Source organism: Parambassis ranga, chromosome 4 (genome assembly GCF_900634625.1).
Source record: "Parambassis ranga chromosome 4, fParRan2.1, whole genome shotgun sequence".
NCBI classification, from domain to species: domain Eukaryota; kingdom Metazoa; phylum Chordata; class Actinopteri; family Ambassidae; genus Parambassis; species Parambassis ranga.
Window position 1 is genome coordinate 604,130 of NC_041025.1, and position 25,925 is coordinate 630,054.

Below are 25,925 nucleotides of genomic sequence, written 5' to 3' on the forward strand. Positions count from 1 at the left end.
ACAGGAGAGGAGAAGAAACATCTCGGCCTCTCTCATCTTCAGCCACCTCACTGTGCTCAAATAAAACAAGGAAGCATCCCAGCATCCGTAAAAACTCCATCCTGTCATCATACGTTTCTCCAAAGGATTATTATTGTTCATTTTCTATTCATCTTTCAAAATAACATCATTATCTCATCTTCATCATCAAGATCATCATCATCATCATTAGGTCGACTTCATTTGTCACGGTAAGTTCTTCATCCTTCAGCTCGGTCTGGTTTTGTGTTATAGAATTTTCATTGTCTAAGTTTGCATCAATTACAACACTTTATTACAGAGGAGGCTTTGTGTTGGGACTTTAAGCATTATGTCCTAATACTGTTCTACAGTACCATGGTCCCTTTGTAACAATCCATCATTCTTTTCACTCATTTGTAAATACAGTTTTATGAGGAAAAAAATGCATTACACAATCCTGTAAAGTATAAAGTGAAATGTACTCCAGCTGTCACAGCCTGGTGTGTTCTGGCTGCAGACATTAATCTCATCTACAATTTCATTTTGATCTTGAGGTTTAATGACTGTGAATGTGGGTGGAAAATTTAAGAAAGCAGTTTGTCTTTGCGATCACACACAGCCCGCAGCAGGATGTCTTACACAAAGAATCATTCTGCTTTCTGAGGAGCACATCAGAAGCATTGGAAAAGCATATTATATGAGCAAAATGACACCAGCTGATGAAGCGACATGCTTGTTAATGTTGTAATCGTATGTATTACATACTATTTTCATAATGTAAGAATGTATTCATTTTTATGTCAGTAAATTTGTGCACATGGAATGTACAGATTGTGAGGGTTTAACATTAGGACAGAAACAAATGACTAAGTGTATGCACACTGCATCGGGCTCAGTCACTGCTCAGTCTCTGGCTCTGTGCTGCCTGAAGTTTTGCTCCTCAAAGAGGTATTATCACACAGAGCTCACACGTGAGTTCCTGTTGGCTTTCATGTGAGCAATAATCCCATCGAAATCATGCAGCCTTTGTGTTGATGAGGAGCACATGTCTGCTGTAGCTGACTTCATCTGCTGACCTCATGCTGTGCCGTAAGGATGCTCAGCTCAGCTCTTATAATATATATTGACTTTGACAAACTATGTTTGAATTTACATCACAGAATACATCAGCTGTAGCTCCCACTTACAGAGTGCAGTCTATTTACTAACCTGTGGCTGTAACAGCACTAACAGAGTTGGGCCTTTGCTGTAAAACAAAGCTTCTTGTTCTCCTTTGCTCAGGAAAAGGAAAGTTACTGATGGAAAGCAATGAACCCCCAAACTACAAATCAGTTGTTTTTAACAATGGATCACAAGACTTCTGTGTGTAAATGTATGACATGTTTCCTTCAAACCTCCCTCAGCTTGTAGTTTTGGTATTGTGGCCTGCAGCTTTATGTTTTGGTCTCATGGCTTTCATGGTGTCAGCAGATGATTTTTGAAGACAATGCTCCTGTAGATAAAAACCACAGACACAGTTATCATTAAGCTGCTACGGAGCCAGGTATTTAGAGAACAAAATATAACAGATATGAGTCAGCATCACGTCAGTGTCTTTCTTCCGTGCAGGGGCCTCACCATGTATTTGGAGAACAAAAGCAACCTGGAGATTGAGATGTCTCAGAAATCAGCCCAAGGCCATCAGGGCAGAAGTGGCTTGAGGTCACCAGAGGCAGTTGCGGGGAACTTCGGGGAGCTGCGTCTGCTGCAGGGCATCTCAGAATGCAGAGACACGCAAAAGCTCCAGCAGTCTGCAGTCCTGCCCTCAGGACAATGTGTCATCCATACCGAGGGCTTTGTCCCTGTCCATCAAGAAGACAGGTAAGACATGCATGAGTTTGTGCTTTCTGCGCTTACTGTCTAATGGACAAACATTTATCATTTAAAAGTATCAATACAAGCACTCTGTGGTTTGATTGGCAGAGATCTATATGTATGCCAAAGCTGAGTGGCCTTCCCTGAGCACAAGGAGGCACACCCACTGGAAGTCGTTGGTCTATAAGACCCTCCTTGGTTTCCCATTGTATCTGTGTACTCTTCTCCAGTGAACTATCAGCCACTATGCCTTACGATCCAGTGGCATTTACCACCTGCAGGTTCCTCATGTGCAGACTGAGCTAGGAAAGTGGGCATTTAGCTACTCTGCCCTCCAGCCTGGAACACCCTCCAGACTGATTGAACATTTCTGAGCTTCTCTCATTTAAAACTTTTAATTCTTCGTTACGCATTAGGCAGAAAGCATCCATCCATCAGTGCCTGTGTTTTTAAGATGTCTTTCTTTGATAACTGTCTTCATCTTGTTTGACAACTTTTAGTTGTTGTTCTAATGTTTTTGACGTGTGCTGCTGACCACTTGGCCAGGTCACCCTTGTAAATGAGATCTGGATCTCAATGGGTTTTTTACCTGGTTAAATAAGGGTTAAAAAATATAGTGTGTAAAATAATAATCCTACAGTAGTTGATATCCTTGATATAACTAGACACATTCTCTGACACCTTATCTGTCAGTTCTGCATTGATGTTAGCCTATTAATGCAGGTAAAGCAGTGACCTACTGTGGACATGATGGATAAACTGACCATGAAAATCTGTTCCCTTCATCTTCAGCATTTTAATGTCTTTAAGCTCATTGTTTTGGTTGGCTTTCGCTTTCACTGTACATTCTCAGCACAACCTTAGCAACTAGAGACGTATTACACAAGCCTTCTTGGTTAAATCCTCTGGGGGGTATGTGCATATGCGGAAAAGACGTGAGGTTCCCTGTAAAACATTTGCTTTGAGAATGTGCACTGGTGTGGTAATCTTTTGGCCATGGCTATGACATGATGTCTTTCTTTATGAACTAAGTTGATGTTTTGCTGTGATCAGTTGTTATATTTTTTCTTAGCATTCAATAATCAGACAAAACAACAACAACAGAAGCACTATAATAAAACTGACAGATGAACTTTAAATTAGCTGACAAGTTAACGAGCTCTTAAGTTTCCTGTAGGAGCATCTTTACCGGCTGCCTGTTATATTTTGTTTCTGGTAATAAAAGCTGTGAGGGAGTGCTGCTGTCTAACGTTTGAACATAATTATATCTGACAAGCTCACATTATTTTTCCAGCCACAAAGCTCATTCCTCAAATGAAAGAATGCTTCTGTGATGGGGTAGCTGTCAGGTTCCCGATGACGTTTTAGAGTACTGTAATGTGTTAGATGGGCTTAGGCTGAACTTAGTAGGCTTAAAGGCTACTACCAAAAGGTATCCATCCTTATACCTGCTTTTATTTGTACTTTTATAATAACATTGCATGGAATAAATGAAAAAAGACTCCATAATGACAAATAGTAATATTACAGAAGTAAAATGATAGTGTTTACAGCCAGTTGTTTATGTTTTATGATCCTTTAGGTATATACACATTGATATTCCGAATTTTCTCTCCTTTTGAGCACTTTTCAGTGACTTATGTTACTGTGTCTTTGAGTCAGGTTAGCCACAATACTAATCCCAGGCAAAACTATATTATGATCTAATTTTGCATTCTGTCATCTTTTAGAAACTCCTCAGTAAAGTGTAATCGCTCTGCCACGTCTAGAGGACAGAGCTGAGGGGAGAAAACTGTGTAGACATGCAGTAAATCCCCTCATAGTTGTATAACAGTACTGAAGAGGATTAAAGCAGCAAACTTCCCAACTGTAATCTACTCCTTTATCTCACACCCTTGTCTTGTTCACTGCTTTACAGCCCCCAAATGGTTGTCTCTGTCTGGTAATGTTAGCTCATAAGACACTAACAACACAGACAGCATAAGTAAGGCATGAGTCAGAGAAATGCCTCTCTTATAAAACATGACTAACCTTACAACCAACCTAACTATAACACATACAATAACCAGTTAATCTAAAGTCCAAACAAAAAGCTGGAGTCTGATGAGGAGCACAGACTGTATCCCTTTTGACAGGCAGAGTGTAAAAGCCCCCAAGATTATGGATAAGCTGAGGCAGATCTTTCATTTTCAGGAAGTTTCCATCTAACAGTGTTTACTCAGAGTGCTACTATTCTATATGTAACAGTTGTCAAGAGCTGACAATGGGCTTGATGATTAACCACTGGTAATGTTAGTTGAATTGCTATTTACGTGTTCACCAGCTGCTCAACCTGCAGGTCTGGCAAGCTGCTTCGCTGACTGACAACCAGTGGTGGAAAGTAATTATTTGTACTTCGTTACTGTACTTAAGTAATTTTTTATGTATTTCTACTTTACATAAGTAAAAATAATAGTGCATACTTTATACTTTGACTCCATTACATGTTGCAGCTGTACATTTCTACAGTGTCTGTAGTTCCTTGTTCCATGTGATGAACACAGTGCTGGACTGATGTGAGGTCAGACTCTGCATGGAGGTGGTGTCACGCTGCCAGCTGTGTTTCTATAATGAGCCTCAGTCATGATGCCGGTGCTCTGGCTAACATGAATCATAACATGAATCTACAGCAGGAACACTGACATGCTGAATGCCTGTTTGTTATCAGCAGCCTCTCTGTTCACTTGATGCCCACAGCCTGCCTCATGACACACAGACCTGTCCACAGCTGGCTCTGGGTACTGAAAATGTGAATTAACTACACATGGTCCATTTTAATTTTAATAAAAAAAATAATATAATAAAAAACACATGCTTTGCAATGGAAATCAAATATATGTATTCGGTGCATGAGTACTTTTACTTTTAATACTTTATGTGCATTTAAATTTAAATAGGAAGACTTTTACTTAAGTAGGATCAAAGTTCACAAGCTCTATGCCAATTTTGTTTGTTTTTAACTTGTTTCCCATTTTACTTTCAGTTTTAGGCATAAGCTCAGTGCTGTTAACATTTTACGAGGAAAAACAAACTCAGCCAACCTGACAGAGAGGGCGCCTCTGCTGAGATTCTCTCAAGACGACAGGTGAGTGAATCATCCGACAATTCAGATTCCGTATGAGACACAAAACTATTTAAAAATAACTGAATGAATGAATGAATAAATAAATGAATAAATAAAGATTTTTGTATTTTAATTCAATGAACTTGGTTTGGCTTTAAGCCTGATAAATAAAAATGGCGACATATTTAAATGTGTGTAATATCTGCATCTCTGGAATAAGTACAATGACTACTAAAATACTGATTAAAATAAATGATACAAGTAGTCATTTAAATGTAATTTATGTTAATAATTTTATTACATTTTGTGCTTGTGCTCATGGGCCGCAAGCAGCTTTAGTTAATGAGGTTCTGAGCTCTTGGCACTTTTGTTCAGTGCTGCTCATAATGACAGTGGTGTAACACATGTTGAAATTGTAATTGTGGTCTTTTTGGAACCAGCAGACCTTTAAAAGGTCTGTTGGTGTCTCTGCCAATATTGTGTTATTTTTGCACTGTCCTCTACAATGGCTGACAGTGTTTTATTCTCTCCAGTATAACATACATGACTCTACATGACCCTACCTTTGTGGGAGGAGAAGAACCCTGGGACTCTGGCTCCATGGATTTGGAGAGACGGTATCGGCTGGGCAGTGAGGTCACCAGCCTATCCCTGTCCCGCTCCAGCTCCTCAGAGAAAAACGACCCTCTGGACAACCTCAACCTCAGCTTCAGACTCAGCAGCAATTTGAAGTAAGAGCATTCCTGCTGCCAGCACTGGTTTCACGCTCAGATGACCGCAGGTGTTTTACTAGCACTGTTTCAATCTGCTCTCACTATCTGCTCTTTGTGTTTTCAGATGCTGCTTCAGAGCTTCCAAAACAGCAACTATCTTTGCAATTGTTGTTCTCTGCAGTGTAAGTAGATGTGCTGCTTGAAAGTTTGTAATCCCTTTAGAATTTTCTATATATATATATATTTCTGCACTATAACTATAACATTGCACAAACATTGGATAATTTTCTTAAACAAATAAATATATATTACATACAAATTCATAAAATTTAGGTGAGCAGATTGATACTACTCGTATGTCTCTGAGTTTGACCTGGGAGATGGTTATGTTAGCTTAGCATAAAGACTGGGAGCAGAGAGAAACAGCTGCTCTTACTCACATCTCAGTATCCTAGTCCTGGTGGTGAGAAATCCAGCCACACTCAGACAGGGTTCAATTCCTTCTTCCTGTCAACCGCTTGATATATTCCCAGTCACTGTTATGCTTACATGCTTTTGTTTTCCTACTCACTGCTTTGTACAGTTTTTACATGCTGTATGCTTTGATTTTCTGCTGCTAGTCAGTTACATCTATTAAAAAAAAGTGGTTACTTTGTCCCAAATGGCCAAGCATGCATTTATTCATATGACCACAAGGGGGCACTGGTGTAATCTGGGTTACTTTTCACTCATCACACGATGACATGCCACCTGGGTTCCCTTCACTTGCTGCCTGCCAATATTGTATCTATGTTTGCCTTTTACTTGACAGTGCTGTAAAGACACGTGGCAGGAGCTGAGATACATATATACTGATGACTTTATTCTCTTTTCAGCTGTTCTTCAGCATGTACCCGGATCAAGACAACCCTTGGAGGATGTTGGCAGTGTCTCCAACAGAGAGCTTCTGTATCCTTTCCTGCTGCATTATTGTAAACACTGGTTGCTATTTTGTACCACAATCTGAAATTAGAATCAAAAACATGGACCAGGCAGAGTTTTAATCACAACACAGCAAAGAAGAGTGGGCGGAACATAGTGCAGCTGTGTTTTACTTTGAAAATAAGTCCACATTGGAAAAAAAGGGCCAAGGATTAAACTATACTGGCATGTATTCAGTGCTGCAGGATTAGACAGGTAAACAAGCAGTGGAAGGTGAATTAATAATGTCATCTGCTGTGTTTCTTTAGTCATAGTAATGAAGGGAAGGTCCAGTTTTCTGCATAAGACCTCTTTGAAAACACTGAAAAACACATTCAGCACATCCAGATTTTTCTCTTGACAGTAAATCTCACAGCTGTGAATATGACAGATTTCCAGGACAATGCTTTGCTAAAGTTACAGGTGGCTGGGCCTTTCGCACGCGGAATGGTAGACCTAACAACCCAGGAGTACATCCTGATCCAGGTAGAGCAGACAGAGCAGCCGGGACAACGGAGAAGGAGGAATCAGCAGGTAAAAGCCTCTGAGATACAGATGTTTCACTGTGAGGAGTCAATTAATGAACCGCTAACCCACCTCTTACCTCCTGCTGTTTGAGAATAGGTGATCCATAACTGGACCATTCCTCTACATGCTGAACGAAGTGATCAGATTCAGCTGACAAAAACATTTGAGATGCTTAGCAGGTACTAAGAACACTGTGCTCATGTCATAGTGTGGGGTAAAGTCTATTTTTATGGAAAACATCATCCGTCCAAGAACCAATATTCCTGTTTGGTGACTGCAAACATGCAGTTAAAGGCAAACATTCACACCACGCTCTCTGCCATGCTGTTTTGTGTCTGGCACAGTGACCCCATATCCATCACCATCCAGGCCTTCCTGCAGGATAATGAGGTGGTGCCGCTCTCCATGACCCACCAGGCACTGTACGTCAGTGTGGAGACTCAGGTGGCCATTGCTGGAATCATCCTAGCTGGGGTCTATGTTCTCATCATCTTTGAGGTAAACAGCCAGCAGGATGTTGATTTTCTATGGATGATGAAGGGGTTTGTGCTTTTGATTTTAAATACATTTTAAACGAATGAATGTGAAAATAAAACAGACTGAAAATGTCATTTGTAAATAAAAAGACACAAGGTCATCACACAGCAACACAATGAACATCAATAACTGTATTCCTGCATATGTTAAAACAAATAGTTTAAGGTTTTTGTCCTCAACTTAGTTTAAAAATGTCAATGCACTTTTAACTGTGTTTAAATGTTGCTTGCCTCTTTATTTTTCAGATTGTACACCGCACTCTGGCTTCAATGCTGGGATCTCTCGCAGCCTTAGCCGCGCTGGCTATCATTGGTGATGTAAGACTCGTTTGCTCTCTTCCTCCCTATTGAATTTAAATAATGAATGAACCGAATAAAAAAGGTGCTTCTCACATTTCTGCAAGGCAAAAACCAAATATCAAAAGACGTACTGTATTTTAAGTAATTGTTTCTAATAATATATGTCATATAATGCCTTCTCCTCTTGCCAGTCATTGCCTTAGCTTTTTCCTTTTACCCCGTGGTCCAGTGCATCAGCCTTCGCAAGCTCCTGTTTTCTTCTTGGGGGACATGCCGCAACATGTTAAAACAGGCACCATTAAATATAGGGATGAATTTCTTACAGTCTAGATAGATATATAGATAGATAGAGGCATAGATACTTTATTGATGAATTTATATATAACCTATATATGCCCGTCTGGGTTTGCACATCTTCTTAGAGCTGGCTCAGTTAGCAACTGTTTGCTAAATGAGGGCCTTGAAGTTGAAACTGGCCTCTGACTCTGACTGCTTTGGGTCTTTATTTTGGATTTTCGTGAACTCACTTAAGCTCTCAGGGGGCTATAAACCCATAACGTCATCCACCTAACGTCAACCAACCTAAGGCAGTTTTTGGTCCCTGACCATCAGGTTGATAGGTGAGATTGTAAATCAGGTTTTGTCTCTTTCTGAGGTTTCCTTTTGCCCTTTCAGTTTACTAAACAAACTTGTGAGATGCCCTCTTCAGGCGTCTCAACCTGGTATGATGTAATGGCCAGAAAAGAAGTCTTAAAGTTGCTTGTTCCATCCTTGAGTGCTATGAAACAGTTACTTGTATGTGGGAGTCATTAGAAAATTAGCCCACTTTAGCACCAACCAAAGTGCAGTACAAAATCCATGGTGAATGCATTTCTTCTTATCCTGCTGTGGCAAAGAGGAAAACAAAGGCCCCAATCAAATAATTCCTGTCTAGGGATAGAATCCATGGGAAGGAGACAAAGTCCTTGGCTGCCTGACACATGCGATGTACAAAGCAGCTCCCTGGTCCTTAACACTGTCTTTGTTGATCACAGCCAGGCCAACCCTCCAGTGACCGCTTCATCCATCCTTAAAAGTGCAGTTCCATCTCTTCCTCTCTCCTTCAATGGTTTCAGGCAACCCATATGTTCTTGTGCCATTGTCAGAGATGTGGTACTTAATACAATACTTATTCATTTAAAGATCACATGTTCAAAAGGTTGTAGCTCATAATTGTATATTTTTTATATTTTTCATTGTAGTGGACATATAACTAGAAAACAACGTCTGGCAAACGACAACATGACAGGAAACCATTAGGCCTACTTCAAGTTATGCTGGTGTAATGGTGTATCTACAAGATATTTAATCGTGGTGTGTTACCCACATGTTATTTTTTCTTTTTGGCTTCAATTTTGCTAAACAAATAATGGTACTGTGATAAAATTGAGGATCCAGTTTGGGTACAGGGCCTTTGTGACTCTGATAGACACTTTATTACTGCTCCCACCTGTGCTCTACAACAGATTAAAGCATCATCAGCAGTATGGCACCCAGAGCCAGGATCTGGGTCATGGAGGAGTTATAGTAGTACATTTCTTACAGCTGTTTGCCAAATCTCCACTATAAATATAGTGATGAAAAAATATTAACTTTTTTATTTTTCAAAACAGATGTGGATAATTATAAGTAAATCCGTGGAATATAATCACTGTGTGTGTCCCTTGCAGCGACCCAGCCTTGTTACTGTGGTAGAGTGGATTGACTACGAGACTCTGGCTCTACTGTTTGGCATGGTGAGATGTTCTTCACATGTTCATTTACTTAAAGAACACAAGGAGTCAATCATTCTTCTGATCAGGGATCCTGACATCACATTTTGTTTGTAGGGAAAGAAGTATGTCATTAACATGAGAGGCTTTCTGTGAAGGTTATAAACTGAATGACAACATGTATTCCCTGCTGACCACCATGCTTTCCAAGCACCAGATCGTCATCTGTGCTGATTATGTTTGTCGCTCCCTTCAGATGGTGCTGGTGGCCATTTTTTCAGAGACTGGCTTCTTTGATTATTGTGCTGTGAAGGTGAGTTTCCTTCCCAGATTTAGTAGAATGAACTGAGAAAGTCTGACATTCTCATCATGAATGTGTTCCTTTAATAGTGCCTTGTTTGCATGTCTGTCTTTGTGTGGGATTCTGAGTAATAGTAATGTGTGAAAACAGCTGCAGAAACTTGTCCACAGGCGTTGGGCCTTTGTAAAATGTTATATTAGTGTTTAAATGTTGCCCATCCACATCTGTCCTACAAATTACTAAGTTATACTGCTATACCTAAGACTTCATTTCACACCATCAGAATTACTGCAATGAGACTCCTGAATGTTGGCTGCATGCTGAAGGACAGAGAATACCTTTGTCCTTCAGGTTTAGTGAGACTTGGAAAATAGGGGGACCAAACATTTTAAATGTGAGCAGGCACCTCAAGGTCGTCTTCCTGACCTACAATTATAGGGTTAGGACTTTGTAAATTCATGTTGAGCCTCAGAATGAGTATGTGAGTCTGTATTGTTGGATTATATTTTCTCTTTGCATGGTTCAGTTGCTTTAGATTTGCTTGCTAACACAACAGCTGATATATGTCATGTCATTATTTTCCTCACTCTGCAGGCTTACCAGTTATCCAGAGGAAGAGTGTGGCCCATGATCATCATCCTCTGTCTCATAGCTTCCATTCTGTCTGCTTTTCTGGACAATGTGACTACTATGATGCTTTTCACGCCTGTTACCATCAGGTGCAGTATAGATGAGGGCAACAATATCAGATTCATCATAAGTATTATTTGAATCAAAAACTCACAATAAGCACATTACTAAATGGGATAGAGCATGTTGTGGAAACAAACAGGCTGGTTTACAGTCACAAAAAAGACAGTAAACAGTGAGGTCAAATGCTGCATAATACTTTAGCTCTGTAAAGTTTTAGGCTAAAAAAAGCTCTATTATCTAGGTAGAAGAAAGATTTCATTCATTCATTCATTGATACCAGCAATTCCTCTCACTCCACAAAATGGCACATAAACCAATTAGCTTGTTATGTTAATGATAAATATCACTGTACTGATGGTTATGACTAGCTCTTCTCCTTCTAAAGCCTATTATATTCCAACCAAAGTTAACATACTTTATAACTGTAAACATGAAGATTACAGAAAAGCTGGTAGTACCACCCACATCTGTCTCCTTATCATTGTTATCACACTGAACTATTATCAAGTTCTGACATAAACATCAGCTGACAGGAGGCCACAATATAGATGATATTTGACATGACAGAAATGACTTCATCAATACTCTACACACAAACCCAGATAAAGCTGTGCCAGCGTTTATTACCAGGCCAACAGCAGTGTGGATACTCTGCTCAGCCATGATATGAAAGGACCGTGCATTTATCTACCAATGTCCTGTTTTTTATATTCCTGTATTTATTTCTGTCACCCACTGCAATCTAATCATAGCTAAAGGGCTTTTCTCTATATCTGATTTTACAGGTTGTGTGAGGTGCTTAATCTAGACCCCAGACATGTCCTGATTGCTGAAGTAATCTTCACTAACATCGGAGGGGCTGCCACAGCTGTCGGAGATCCACCCAATGTGATTATAGTATCAAATCAGGACCTGCGCAAAGAGGTAGGCACTTTCACTGCTCTACTTAAACATGTATGTATGTATATACTAGAACAGCTCTGTGTAATCTGACACATGAAGCAAACTAAAGAAAACACAATGCACCTTTTGGCTGTGTATCACACAGTGAAGGGTGCTGTACAAGTGATAAAGTGTACTGATTATTATTATGTTATTTGATGTTTCATTAGCTCTTTATTCTTCTTGTTGGGTTAATTTGCCAGATTAAATTATTATACTTTATAGGCAATGAGGTCACTCCCATGATCAAAATATTTCCCCTCATGAGTTATTGTGTTTTGTCTTAGCTTTAGCTTTCATCCTCTGCCCTGTCTACCTCTTCGTCTCCTCCATCACCTGGCTGACTGTCAGGAAGGTTCTCCTTATGAGCCAGGTCCCGTTCAAGGTTTCTTTCTTTTAAAGGGAGTTTTTCTTGCCACTGTTGCCCTTAATGGTTCTTAAGGTTCAGGCTCTGTGTCTGTGTGAAGCGCTTTGAGACAATTCTGATTGTAAAAAGCTATATAAATAAAATTGAATTGAATTGAATTAACCCTTGGCCTAACAGGGAAGACTGGCTCTAGTGAATATATGATGAAACAAGACACAGTACCTGTAAGTCTGTACACATAGTACTGTATATATCATCATGTCTGGATAGTTAGTACTTTACTGGTTAATCCAAAAAGTGTCTGTTTGTTTTATAAAAGGCGCATCACAGTAATAAATGCAGTCAGTTATTCCAGCTGCTGTGACAGATATAGATATACTGATAGATATACTGCTGCAGCACTTTAAAGCGCCATTGGTAACATGATGATTAACATTAAGTTAACATCAATCTTTGTAAGGTAAAAGGCTCATTGTGGTCAGTCAATTTGAAGCTACATTCCACATGAATGAAGTCCATTTTAATGTTTGTTGCTTTGTTGGTTTACATATAAATCATAGGTCCAAATGTTTGTGACACAGGTTGGAGAGCTGGTTTTCCCTGGCAGTTTGATCCCTCACACATAAACAGCTTGCCTACACCAGGAAAAGGCCATAGTGGCTGAACAAGAATGAAGGATGTTTACATACCTGTCCTTAAAAACCATTTTATAAGATAAACACATTCAGTTTTTTGTAAAGGTTTCTCCCTTAGACCAATTCTCTCTGCTGAATGTATTTCTCTGTGTGGGGGTTAGGTGCATGCCCAACCAGCTACTCCACTGACAGGAAATAGACTGAATGCACTTTATTTATAGAGCAGATATCTTGTAGAAATTGAAATGTGCTCTTAAAGAATATAGTGACAGTGTTCTTGTAAGTATTACATAGAGCCTTCACAAAATAATTGCATTAGAGAGCCAGTGTACATAAAATATTAGCCCATACGTGGTGAGAATTTACTGTGAGTACAATCATCTATTACACTTTACTTCAGAAATAATATTATGATTCCACTAAATATACAAATATATAACAAAAGTACATGCAGTCATTAGAAGCAGCTCCGGTTCGCATCGTTCCTCACATCTAATCATTTTTTACAGTAATATCCTTCATCTTCCTTTGACACACTCAGCAGCAGAAGCTGAGGCTCTGGTCAGAGGAGCACACTGGAGACCTTGTCTTTGGGATTAGTGTCTGATTAAAGTTTTAAAGGGGACAGTGTCAGTCTTGATGCAATAGTGTGTGAAAACATGTAACTGATTGCCAAGCTCTTTGTCAGTGATAATGGATGATGTACGTCGCACCGTTCAGAGTAGACTGAGGATGATATAATGTTTTAACCATAGACATGCGGTTCCATAAACCACAGTTTGTTAATGGCATGCATTTTATGACACATTTGTTTCTCTAATTGAGTTTAGGGTCAGATTGAAAATGACTTTACAACACTCCTATATTATTTATTACCTCGTGATATTTTGGAAACCCATTAAAGAGGCAAGTTGTGACAAAGAGGTGAAATCAGTAAAACAGCAGTATGAGAACATTTTAGTGAGCTAATCAGGCCAGCCTGTCACTGTCTGAAAAGGACAATGACTTGTGGGCACTTCACATAACCTTCTGTCTTTGTATACTCAGAGGGGGACAAACGCTACATGTCTAGAAGATATGACATTTCCCAAGCTGCTTGATGTGGCATCTGTTCTGCGTCTATGACATTTTAGCCTTTGCTGATGCAGCAGTACGTGGCCTCTTCTGGTGTACTGTAGCTTCTGCCACAGAACGGCTGCTGTGGTCCGCGGCCCAGTTTGTCACAGCTCGATTTCCCAGGTGACAGAACCGCAGGGACAGAGGCGGTGCTTTCATTCGGTCAGGTCGGGCCTCTGATAAGCACATTTTGTGCGAGCTTGCATGGTGTGCTGCCTGTTTGTATGGAGGACATAGTTGGGGGAGAATTCCACAGATAGCAAAAATGGCACAGCGATGATGTGTGTTGAGGTGGCTCTGCCCTTTATCAGTGCCCTTGGCTTTGATTTGTTGCAGAAAAAGATAGCTTTATGCACATCAACTATATAATCCCATCCTTTTGGTGTGACATTACTGAGAGACTTTGCCAAATAGAACTCCACCAACCAAGGTTGTTAACCTTCCCTTTAAAGCATGAACACACACACACACACACTGGGAACCATGTATAATACTGTTAGATTCCACATATTCTGAGGTGCATGTTAGGTGGTCTGACGCAGAGTGAGGGAGCAGCTGTCCCTGGAGGCATCAGTGGAGTTGTAGTCAGACCTTCACTATGAATGAGGAGATGAGGTGACCTAGTGACAACATTAACACTAGGTGAACCTGCACATATTCTGTACTTTGGACGTGAAAATATCCTGCTTTGTGTTTGGTTGTGTCACTCCCTGGTTTTTCTGTCTCTCTCTCTCTCTCTCTCTCTCTCTCTATATATATATATATATATATCTATATATATATATAGATATACAGTCATGTGAAAAAATTAGGACACCCTTTGAAAGCATGTGGTTTTTTGTAACATTTTTAATAAATGGTTATTTAATCTCCGTTTCAACAATACAGAGAGATTAAAGTAATCAAACTAAACAATGAAAACTGAAGAAAAGTCTTTTCAAGATCTTCTGTAAATGTCATTCTACAAAAATGCCTATTCTAACTGAGGAAAAAGATAGGACACCCTTGCCCCTAATAGCGAGTGTTACCTCCTTTGGCTGAAATAACTGCAGTGAGACGGTTCTTGTAGCCATCTACCAGTCTCCGACATCGGTCTGAGGAAATTTTACCCCACTCCTCAATGCAGAACTTTTTCAGCTGTGAGATGTTTGAGGGGTTTCTTGCACGTACAGCCCTTTTCAAGTCACCCCACAGCATCTCAATGGGATTCAAATCTGGACTTTGACTTGGCCATTCCAGGACTCTCCATTTCTTCTTTTTCAGCCAATCTTTGGTTGATTGACTAGTATGTTTTGGGTCATTGTCATGTTGCATGGTCCAGTTCCGCTTCAGCTTTAATTTTCTAACTGATGGTCTCACATGTTCTTCAAGCACCTTCTGATACACAGTAGAATTCATGGTGGATTCTATGATGGTGAGCTGACCAGGTCCTGCTGCAGCAAAGCAGCCCCAAACCATGACACTTCCACCTCCATGCTTCACAGTTGGTATGAGGTTCTTTTCTTGGAATGCTGTATTTGGTTTACGCCAAACATGTCCTCTGCTGTTGTGTCCAAATAATTCAATTTTGCACTCATCTGTCCAAAGCACATTATTCCAGAAGTCCTGGTCTTTGTCAACTTTATCTCTGGCAAATGTCAGTCTGGCCTTGATGTTTCTCTTGGAAAGCAAAGGTTTCCTCCTTGCACACCTCCCATGCAAGTTAAAGTTGTACAGTCTCTTTCTGATTGTAGAGGCATGTACTTCTACATCAACAGTAGCCAGAGCCTGCTGTAGTTCTCGAGATGACACTTTAGGGTTTTTGGAGACCTCTTTTAGCATCTTGCGGTCTGCTCTTGGGGTGAACTTGCTGGGGCGACCAGTCCTGGGCATGTTGGCAGTTGTTTTGAAAGCCCTCCACTTGTAGACTATCTTCCGGACAGTGGAATGGCTGATTTCAAAATCTTTTGAGATCTTTTTAAATCCCTTCCCAGACTCATAGGCTGCTACAATCTTTTTTCTGAAGTCCTCTGACAGCTCTTTTGCTCTCACCATGGTGCTCACTCTCACTTCAACAGTCAGGAGCACACCAAACTAAATGTCTGAGGTTTAAATAGGGCAAGCCTCATTCAACATGCAGAGTAACGATCTACTAATTATGTGCACCTGGTGTGATATACCTGTGTGAGATCTGAGCCAATTTAAGAGGGAATACATGTGAGGGTGTCCTATCTTTTTCCTCAGTTAGAATAGGCATTTTTGTAGAATGACATTTACAGAAGATCTTGAAAAGACTTTTCTTCAGTTTTCATTGTTTAGTTTGATTACTTTAATCTCTCTGTATTGTTGAAACGGAGATTAAATAACCATTTATTAAAAATGTTACAAAAAACCACATGCTTTCAAAGGGTGTCCTAATTTTTTCACATGACTGTATATATATTGCAACTTTAAATCCTGTAGAGGTCACTGTTAACCAGTTTTACCATTGAAAACATGCTGCTGTATTCTACACTGTGATGTGTAAGAAGTGTAAGGAAGCATGAATCACCTTTAAATGTAATGGAACTGTAACATACTGCACTGATATACAATTTGCTGTCATCCTCTTGCAGAGTGATGCATGTAATGTCTCACGCTGTGGTCAGCTGCAGTGTGTTGTCTACTGCCTTATTTTGTTACACAGATCGACATGATGTCTGTTTTCAGTTAATCTTACTTAAAGGATGTTCAAAGCAGATTGTGTATATGTGAAACATTTTATTGTGTCTTACAGGGGATTGATTTTGCCAGTTTCACGGGCTACATGTTTCTTGGTATATGCCTGGTTCTCTTCACTTCATTTCCTTTCCTGCGGATGCTGTACTGGAACAAAAAACTATACAACAAAGAGTCCATTGAAATAGTCGGTAGGTGTGAGGTTAATATGTTACAATGTTCACAATCTGTACACAATCTGTACATGTTACAATCTGAAATGAGTTATGTGGTTTTTAGATTTTTAATATGTATGGTATAGACATTTATGCTCATTCTACCTTTTTAGGGGAAGGTCTTACCTCATTCTGTGGACAGTTCATTAACAGGCATTAAGACCTCAGCCTCTAACGTTAACATATGTCTGTGTTATTTCCATTGTATAGCTCTTTGTTGTTGTTAGGCTTATAGCCATGTTTTGAAGTTTTAATGGTAAAGTCAGATTACTTAAAATGCTCTATGATAGGTTGGCCTCATTAAGTGTGTGCGTGTGTGTGTGGAGGGGGGGGGTTGGTCAGGCTAGTTAGCAGTAAAAAAAACAATGACAGTAAAAACAATTGCCTTTTTAAAATGGTGCTATTTGTAAACTATTCAGCTTATGTGGCACACCACTGCTACTTTGCTTTACTTACTATATCTTCTTATTAAGAAAATTAAATTAAGAAACCTTTATTAGTCCCACAATGGGGAAATTGCTTAAGGCAGCCCAGCATTAAAACAGAGACCACCAAGTTCCTGGAGCTGTACTGACCCCCAAGCAGACTGAAGGAAGATGTTGCTGATCACTGCATCAACCATTCAATACAGGCTCGAGTGCCCATCTGTAAATCCCACCCTGCAGTTTCTGCCTCCCCATCCATCCATCCATTTCTGTGGCCAGGTTGCGGGGGCAGCAGTCTAAGCAGGGATGCCCAGACTTCCCTCTCACAAAACACTCTTCCGGAAGGATCCCGAGGTGTTCCTAGGCCAGCCGAGAAATATAGTCTCTCCTTCTGTGCCCAGAACGCCTCCCCAGGGAGGTGTCCAGGGGGCATCCGAAACAGATACCTGAGCCACATCAGCTGGCTCCTCTCGATGTGATTATTCCTCCTCCTAGGAGAGAATATGGTTAAATAATCCAAACACCCCTGCCACAGCTGTCACAGTGCAGATTTGTTTACAGGACCGTTTTTAGTGCTAGTTAGATCACCTAGAATCCTCCTATAAAAAGGATAGCACCTGCTGATGTCTAAACAAGGGTCCATCTCCCTCAGGTTTCAGCATTGGCTGTTCCTAAGTTGCTCAACATGTGCACCGCCTGGTTGTATTAGTACCACTACTGGAGGTTCACATAGCATATTGTCCAAACTAACTTTTGTATGTGTTTAATGTGAACTAAACAGTAAATTTATGTTCTACCATTTAGAACTCAAGCATGAGATCCTGGTTTGGAGGCAAACAGCTCAGCGCATTAACCCTGCCAGCCGAGAGGAGACAGCTGTAAAATGCCTTTTGATGCAAAAAGTCCTCAACCTGGAAAATCTGCTACGCAAGATGATGAAAACCTTCCAGAGGTTAGAAGAAAAGCACTCTTTTTAAGAACGCTTTAAGGGCCTCTCACAGAAACAAACATCTATAGGCTCCTACACATACGGTGCCTTCAACACAACATGAAGTAGGACACGTTTGGTTCCATTTAAAGATAAAAACACATGAAAGTACAAAAATATTTCTACCTGTCTTCTGGCCCTGGCATACCAATTACAGCAAGTCCAAAATGCCTATTTACAACAATGGATAAACAGCTAATTTGGCACATTCTCCATGATTTCAGTAACATTTTCTTGTGTTAGGAAAGAAAAAAAATGATATAAATGTTCCTGTGTCTGACAGACAAATTTCTCAGGAGGATAAGAACTGGGAGCAAAACATCCAAGAACTGCAAAAGAAGGTAGGCATTGAATCTTCACCAACCCACTATGACTGAGGTGCACTGATGTTATCCTAATAATGAAGTTGGTCTGGTTTTTAAAAGTTCTCCAAAAACAAACAGTGTCAGTTGTGTGATAAAATCAAACATATTTTTCCTTCACAGCACAGAATAACTGACAAGATTCTCTTGGTGAAATGTGTGTTCGTCCTCGGCGTTGTGATCTTCATGTTCTTTTTAAATTCCTTTGTTCCCAGCATTCATCTTGATCTCGGTAAGCAGCACCGTCTCATTATCACACTCTTTTTACTGGCCATTCCGGAAAGTTATGGGGTTCTGTCATGTAATTATGAAACACAGCTTCCTCTGTCCTCACAGTTTAAATGAGTGCAAATAATGGGCTGACTAGCAAATGCAACCAATAAATTACATGGCTAGGGAGCTACTTTTAGACCCGTCACATAACATGTATTCATGTACTACAACTGTGAACAAAATTGTGTTTTTACACCCCCTGACTCCATACAGGCTATTTTTTTGAACATTATGCTATTTTAAAGATTCGTCTTTTCTTTACAGGTTAGACATGTTGTTTTTGCTTCATTGTGACAGAGCAGCTTCCCATAAAGTTCAAGTTTACTTTAATCTGACATTGCAGAGCTTCTCGTTCTTTGAAAATCATCAGACCCAGACTTTTCTTTTATTAGGTCTGCTCATAGCAGCTTCTGTAATGTAGGCAGTTTGTTTGGTTTCTGTTTTTCTAGTAGTTTCTGGTAGTTTGGTGTTTTTTTGTTAGTTTCCTTTGATTCATCTTAGAATTTCAAGTGTGATGTTTAGTTTGAATTGTTGATGTGCTCTAAGACATCTTGCTGTGGACTGATTCCAAAATAGCTGTGTTTTGTAAATCATTTTTCTACTCATCAGCTGAAATAGTTAATTGGTTCTGTCAGTGTCCAGGTTTAGCAGAGTATAGTAAAGAACATGAAGACTCCTCACTGTGGAAGGTTCCACTTTCTATTACAGTATGCTGTGTATCTTACAATAGTATGGTATGTGACCAATATACAGTACTTTTTATATTGTATACTCTTTTCCTTGATCAGGTAGAAGTGTAGGGGTCTGGATGTCAGGGTAGCTGCTATTGCTTTCTGGTGATTTCCATTAGAAACACCCAGACTTTTCTGCCCTTCATGTCTTTCTTCCACGTTATCTGAATGTGAGGACAAACGCTGAGGAGGGAGGGGGAAGACTACTTAGGTTGCTAACAATGCCACCCGGGGAGGTGGGGACCTCAAACCCAGGAAATAAGAAAAAGGGCACACACGGGGCAAGGATCGTATACCACAAAAGATTTTTGATTACAAGAAAATTTAAATTAGCTGCAGACAATGTTTAAAATCAATTATAAAATGTGTTGAGGCTCTAAAAACTAAACATACTGACAAGGCTGTCCCCGGATTTATACCGCACGCGAAAGCGCAGCGTGGCGCTGTACAGACGTAATCGCCGTCTGTCTCACAACATTTAGCGTTTCAGAAGCGCCGCGCTGTGTAGCGCTGCCTCCACACTGTCGTGAGATTCACAAAGTCACGTAGTAGCAGTAGCAGTTACTGAAAACTCAGTTTACTCCCTCAACACACAGGGCAGCTCCTCACCTTCCATCCGAGAACAGCTGCTGCTTCTCTCCCTGCCTTTTCCTTTCTGATGTTGTCCTTATAAAAAGCATGTTCTATCATATAAAATGCTGTTTCTCTACTTTTCAAACGGAATCTCTCCTCATACATGGCTGTGGCTGTTTCTCTGCCGGTGGCGATGTTAAATCAGCGAGAGTTCAGGCTGACATCGTTTTATTTTGAAAATCTACCGGAATGTAGTTGGTGCAAATAGACGCATGTTGGGCGCGATACATCTCCAAAATAGAACTGCCGCGTATCACTCGCGGAGCAGCGCGCAGCAACGCCGGTGTAAATACTCTCATTGAGCATAATGGACGCGTTCACAGCGCTTGGCGCTGCGCTGCAGTTACGCTACGCTTGCCGTCTGGTATAAATCCGGGGTGTGGCTCACCAGGGGCAGAGGAACAAACCAACAAGGGATCAAACTACACACCCATGACGCTACACTCCAAACGAAATGACGTGAAGAAAACTAGGGGTGGGCGATACTGAAGATTTCAGTATCTATCCGATACCAAGTAAATCCAGGGCCAGTATCGCCGATACCAATACCGATACCGATACTTTTACTTTGAAATTCACACCTTGTAAATTGATCAGTGCATTCACATTCACAAGTTCTGTTCTCAACTTATTTGATCCAATTGTCAATGTTCCAAATAACACAGCAAACAGCCTCTAATGCAGACCTCCAAATGTAATTAAATCCAAGCCTAAAAAATAGCTCAATAAAGCAGCTGCCCTGAAACAGAACTAGAAACCATGTGTGTGCTGCTTGTTGGGTATATAACATCTTTTTGCCTTAGTGGAGACAAAACACAATAACCCACAAACAGAGCTTAAAAAACAACAACAAACTTTGTATATATGTATATATAGCTTCAATCCTCATGCAAAAAAGGAACTAGAAACAAAGTTTAAAGAGACAAATCGTTTTGATTTTAAATGTTAACATTGCATACAGTGGCAACAAATAAGGCATTGTGTTAATCATTAACAAACCATTCCATGGAAGTAAATGGCAGCTGCATGTGGATCAGCATTAATGATGACCTTAACAGAATCTTATTACTGCTAACGCTATCCCTAAATAAAGACATTTTTCTCCATACACGACACATTATCCCACAATCCCCAGCTCCCTGCTATGGCCTTTCAGTCACCAAACACACTCAGTTAATTACAGGCGCTGCTCAGGTTACCTCTCTGACATTTATTAAATGAGAATGATCCTACAGCAGCATGTTTTCTGTCCTTGTGGAGGGAGAGGGGCCTGAACAAATACAGTCCTCAGCCCTGCATGCAGGTCAGAGAACAGGTATGATACAGCGCCAGGCTCAGTCTTATTCATTCACATGTGTTTAAAAATTGAGCCTCATTAAAATTTCATTAACTTCCTTCCATCCCTCTTGACTGCTATACTGCGATCCACAACTGTGGTTGGGATGGAACCTGTGCAGAAATCAGCACAGTGTAGCAATGGATAAAAGCTGAAAACATGAAATACTTTGATTCTTCAGAATCTGCTCAAATTCCAGTTTTATATTATAGTTCCTTATTGATATACAAAAAGTCATTTTCTGTGTTCTTTTACCTTTTGCTGTGTACCTTAAAAACAAAACCAGTGAGGCATTTTTACAGCACGCTTAATGTGATAGAGGAGACGGTCATAAACTGCTCAGCCTGACCTGAAAGGTATTTTTAATTGGAGACCTCTCTAAGTTTGCTGTCTGCAGCTTGTGAGGAAATCAAAGGTGTCCACATAGTTTTTGCTAATAGAACGTTGTTTAATGAGTTACTACTTTTTCTAGGGTTATTGACTTACTGCTAAAAGTATTCAAGGACACACAAAATAATACTATTTTTAAAACTTTAATAAGTTATGTGTTTTTTTCACCTAATGATCCTACACTCATGGCCAGAGGATTAACGCTGCAGACACAAATGTTACTGAGCTCTATTTTGGGTGTAGAAGCTGTAACCTTTGCTTTTGGATGTACAAATAAAAACATGGATTTTGCTTACAAATACCTGCAGACAGCTTTTATAGGAGACAAAACTAAGACTTTCAGGCATTCATACAAGCATGGCATTGAAAATAAAATCAATAATGATGAAGACAGACTTCACTACCTTGAGATATATACTGGTGGCCATCCCAGGGAACTAGAGAGGAGCTGTTTTCAAATGAGACCATATGAAATATGGCTGCAAACCAAAACATGTTGAAACCAGAAGATTTAAGTAAGAGAAGCCCAGTTGCATCACTTGAGCAAAGTTATCTTAGATTTGTAAACAGTTGTGGAAGACCTCATGGTGCCCTGGTGATGGGAAAGTCCCAGGTGACACCCCTTAAAAGGATAACTGTTCCCCTTCTTGACCTTACAGCAGCTAGCTTAGCAGTACAAATTGATTGGCTTCTACGACCAGAATTACAGGCACAGCTTCAACCATCCACTTTTTGGACTGACAGCCAATCTGTGCTTAAATACATTGGTAATCAAAACAGAAGATTCCACAGATGCATGATCTATCAAATGTGACTCAGTGGAGGTATGTTAACTCAAAACAAAATCCAGCAGATGATGCTTCTCATGGATTAAACATTGAGGCCTTCTTAAGTCCAAAAGATGGCTCCACAGACCAGCATTTCTGAAAGAGGAAGTATCACAAATATGTGACACAAAGTATGGCCAAAGAACCCTGACCGAATGTCAGAGTCTTCTGTCTCCAGATGATCCTGAAGTGAAAGGGGATGAAACTTTCAACATGATTAATATTGAAGAAAAAACATCTAACCAGTAAACTGATTGAGCATTAGGCCTACTCTAACTGTAACAGCCTCAAAAGGACTGTAGCATGGATGCTGAATCTGAAACAGCTTCAATTAGAGATTGCTCGAAAACAAAAGACCCCGTCTGATACACTGCAGTGTCAATGTCTGTGTAGTGTACTAGAAGCATGTAGTGTTGCAACATGTTTAACTTCTGATATGTTAAAATGTTATCAGGCTTTTCAGAGCAACCTTATACCTTACCACAAAGAGAAGCATAACTACAATGAAATTGAAATGCAACAGTAAGCTGCTAGCTCACGAATATGCCAAGGAAAGGCTGCAGTCATGAAAATTCAAATTCAAAGTTTAAATCATCATTTGAAAAAATGATTGCTTATTGTTAAATGACTCATTTTAGATTCATTCTAGCTTTACAATTCAATACTATACAAATCCAAAATCCAAGTCATTTTTACGACATAGGTACTGACTGTCAGGACACAGACAAAATTTGTGACTACTTAACTGTAGACCAACAACAGTCATCATATCAATCACAAACAGAGCTAAGGTGCTAGGTTTTTCTGTGTTTGACATTTATGTCATGTCATTTACAAAAAGGAAATAAATTATACTTCTTCTGTAACATTTCTGTCCACAAAACAGCAAAATACCCTAAATGCCAATGAATCCCATTTGAGATGTACAGTGTGGGTGTTTTTGTGAGGCTTCATGTCAGGCCATGACTTTTTTACTGCACCTTCATGCTATGTCTTGGTGAGAGTTAGGGAAGGATCAGTTGATGCTAGATCTCAAAATGTCAAAACAGTTAGTCACCCTAAATATCAAACCATTGCTGTTGTTCTTCAGGTGAGGATGAACTGATGTATTGTGTTGCAGCTTGTTGGTAGACTTTCATTTCCTTGTTCCTGCCTTCTTTCCATGTACCAAGTCTTTTCCAACATTTCCTCTGGAATCATTGCCTTCTGGGTCAATATTAGAAAAAACAGACTTTGTTGAATTCTGGCCTGAGACAGCCCAGCAGGTTTTTAGCATGTAAACAAGCTAAGTAGCAACAATATATTGTTATGTTATGTTTGGATCAGGAACTCTTCATCAGTTGTTCTGCACCCCTCTGTCACTCTTGTTTGTCCTGCTCTTATATTGCTCTTTTTCTCAAATTCCCTTGGTTGGAAAATATTTTGCCGAGGCAATTACTGTTGCTCACCTGTAATCAGGCTTTTTTTAAGTGGATATGAAGTATGCTCTTCCCCCTGTCAAACACACATGCACTCTGCCAATGTTCCTGTTGTCCTACAGACTAGAATGTGTAGGAATGACATGTCATAATTAATGCTTACTATAGACTTCCATCACAGGATCCAGTGAGTACCACTTACTGCTATGATGCTGTGATCATAGTGAGGGTCTGTGTAGGTAAAGGAGAAACATGGGGTGTTCTGGTTATCAGAGTAATAGTTCTTTTATGTATCACCTTCAGCCTGAACACACACAGTCCTCACGTCCTCCTCACATATGCTCACATGTATGTTTGTTGTAGCATCTGTAACCTAACCCAGAAAGGTTTTTTCTTTTAGCTCAGTTACTACATTTATTTACATATTATTTATTACAATATTAGTACAATACATGTACAGAAATAGGGCAGTACTCCCTCTACTTGATCAATTAAAAATTTGTAATCCTTTAAAAAGTGACTGTGCCCTTTTGCATACTGTTGTGTTATAAATCTGCTATCCCTGGCTTGGTGTCTATCAGATGATAAATGAAAGAATGTGGATATGTGTCTTATTACTATAAAATGCAATATCAGGCATTGTTTCTTGTTGTCTCTCAGGATGGATTGCTATCCTGGGTGCATTGTGGCTTTTGGTCCTGGGTGACATCCAAGATTTTGAGATCATCTTGCACCGAGTGGAGTGGGCGACGCTACTCTTTTTTGCTGCCCTTTTTGTGTTGATGGAGGTATTTACCAAATATTTTTATGCCTTTTGACAAAAGAAGAAGAAGATGTTATATCTGTAAAGCTTCTAATTATTGCTTCAGTTTGAAATAAAATTAAGAATAAATGTGGGGAAAAGTCCTCAAAAAAGAACCAATAACTAGAATAGCTTTGGCTATTTATTTAATAGACACTAAAATAAAGACAAATTGCTTTTCTTCATTTCTTCTCCAATAATTCTAACCTTCTCTTCCTTTTTTCAGGCTTTAGCCCAGCTGCAGCTCATTGATTACATTGGGGAACAGACAGCACTTCTTATAAAAGTAGGTTTCTCTGATTCTCATGAGACTGGTATAATTGATAATTGCATGCAGGTGACATGATTTTGCATTTCATGCATATTGATCCTTTTGTTCTGCACTCCCCGGAATTCAATTATTTTGTTTACATCTGATTCCCGCCAGCAGTTGAAGGGGTCTGTGGTAATTTTCACATATATTTATGCCTCTGTGCATCATGCAAGCGAGGTGTCTCTGTGCAGAGAATTGCACCAGTAATAGGTATGTCAGCTTGTGTTCAGTGTGTGGGTCTCTATAAGCCTAATAATCACACATGACAGGGAGTGTGCTATTCATGGTTTCAGTGTCCCCAAACAATGGACAACATGCTGGCTAGAACTGTATCGCCTTACTTCTTTGATACAACTGGAAGACTGGTAAAAAAGTGGGTGCTGGGGTGCTGGTTTATTGTTTCACTTAAACCTGTCCATGCATAACTAAAAAGGAATACAAAGACACATACAGAAACATCATGTCTGTTGTGTCAGGTGAAGAACTGTCCTCTGCATGTGTGCACAGCAGAACTGGAGATAAAACTCCAAGCCACCACCTGTGGTCGTGTCACATGTTCAAATAGCTTCATCCTCTCAGCACCTTCTCTCAGACGGGATGTTCAGTGTCAAAGACTGAACATAGTAATTGCTGTGTTTGATTTAAATCACTGACGGGCTGAGGGAGGGATTATGTGAAAGTAGCATTTATCTGTCACTCTCATTATCTCCCCCCAC

The 25,925-nt window shown here is 39.9% G+C and overlaps 1 protein-coding gene across 1 annotated transcript in view; it reads left to right on the top strand.

Moving 5' to 3' along the window:
- oca2 (oculocutaneous albinism II) overlaps positions 1-25,925 on the top strand; it is a 33,559-nt gene continuing 7,634 nt past the window's right edge. Inside the window, exons 1-20 of the mRNA XM_028403688.1 lie at positions 1-230; positions 1,609-1,860; positions 4,877-4,978; positions 5,491-5,688; positions 5,795-5,852; positions 6,546-6,618; positions 7,007-7,164; positions 7,255-7,337; positions 7,503-7,656; positions 7,941-8,012; positions 9,704-9,769; positions 10,002-10,058; positions 10,641-10,765; positions 11,525-11,663; positions 16,555-16,687; positions 17,941-18,088; positions 18,408-18,465; positions 18,610-18,718; positions 24,755-24,882; positions 25,123-25,182. Coding sequence (XP_028259489.1) covers positions 1,619-1,860; positions 4,877-4,978; positions 5,491-5,688; positions 5,795-5,852; positions 6,546-6,618; positions 7,007-7,164; positions 7,255-7,337; positions 7,503-7,656; positions 7,941-8,012; positions 9,704-9,769; positions 10,002-10,058; positions 10,641-10,765; positions 11,525-11,663; positions 16,555-16,687; positions 17,941-18,088; positions 18,408-18,465; positions 18,610-18,718; positions 24,755-24,882; positions 25,123-25,182 — 2,163 coding nt within the window. The 5' untranslated portion in view covers positions 1-230; positions 1,609-1,618. The remainder of the gene's footprint in view (positions 231-1,608; positions 1,861-4,876; positions 4,979-5,490; positions 5,689-5,794; positions 5,853-6,545; positions 6,619-7,006; positions 7,165-7,254; positions 7,338-7,502; positions 7,657-7,940; positions 8,013-9,703; positions 9,770-10,001; positions 10,059-10,640; positions 10,766-11,524; positions 11,664-16,554; positions 16,688-17,940; positions 18,089-18,407; positions 18,466-18,609; positions 18,719-24,754; positions 24,883-25,122; positions 25,183-25,925) is intronic.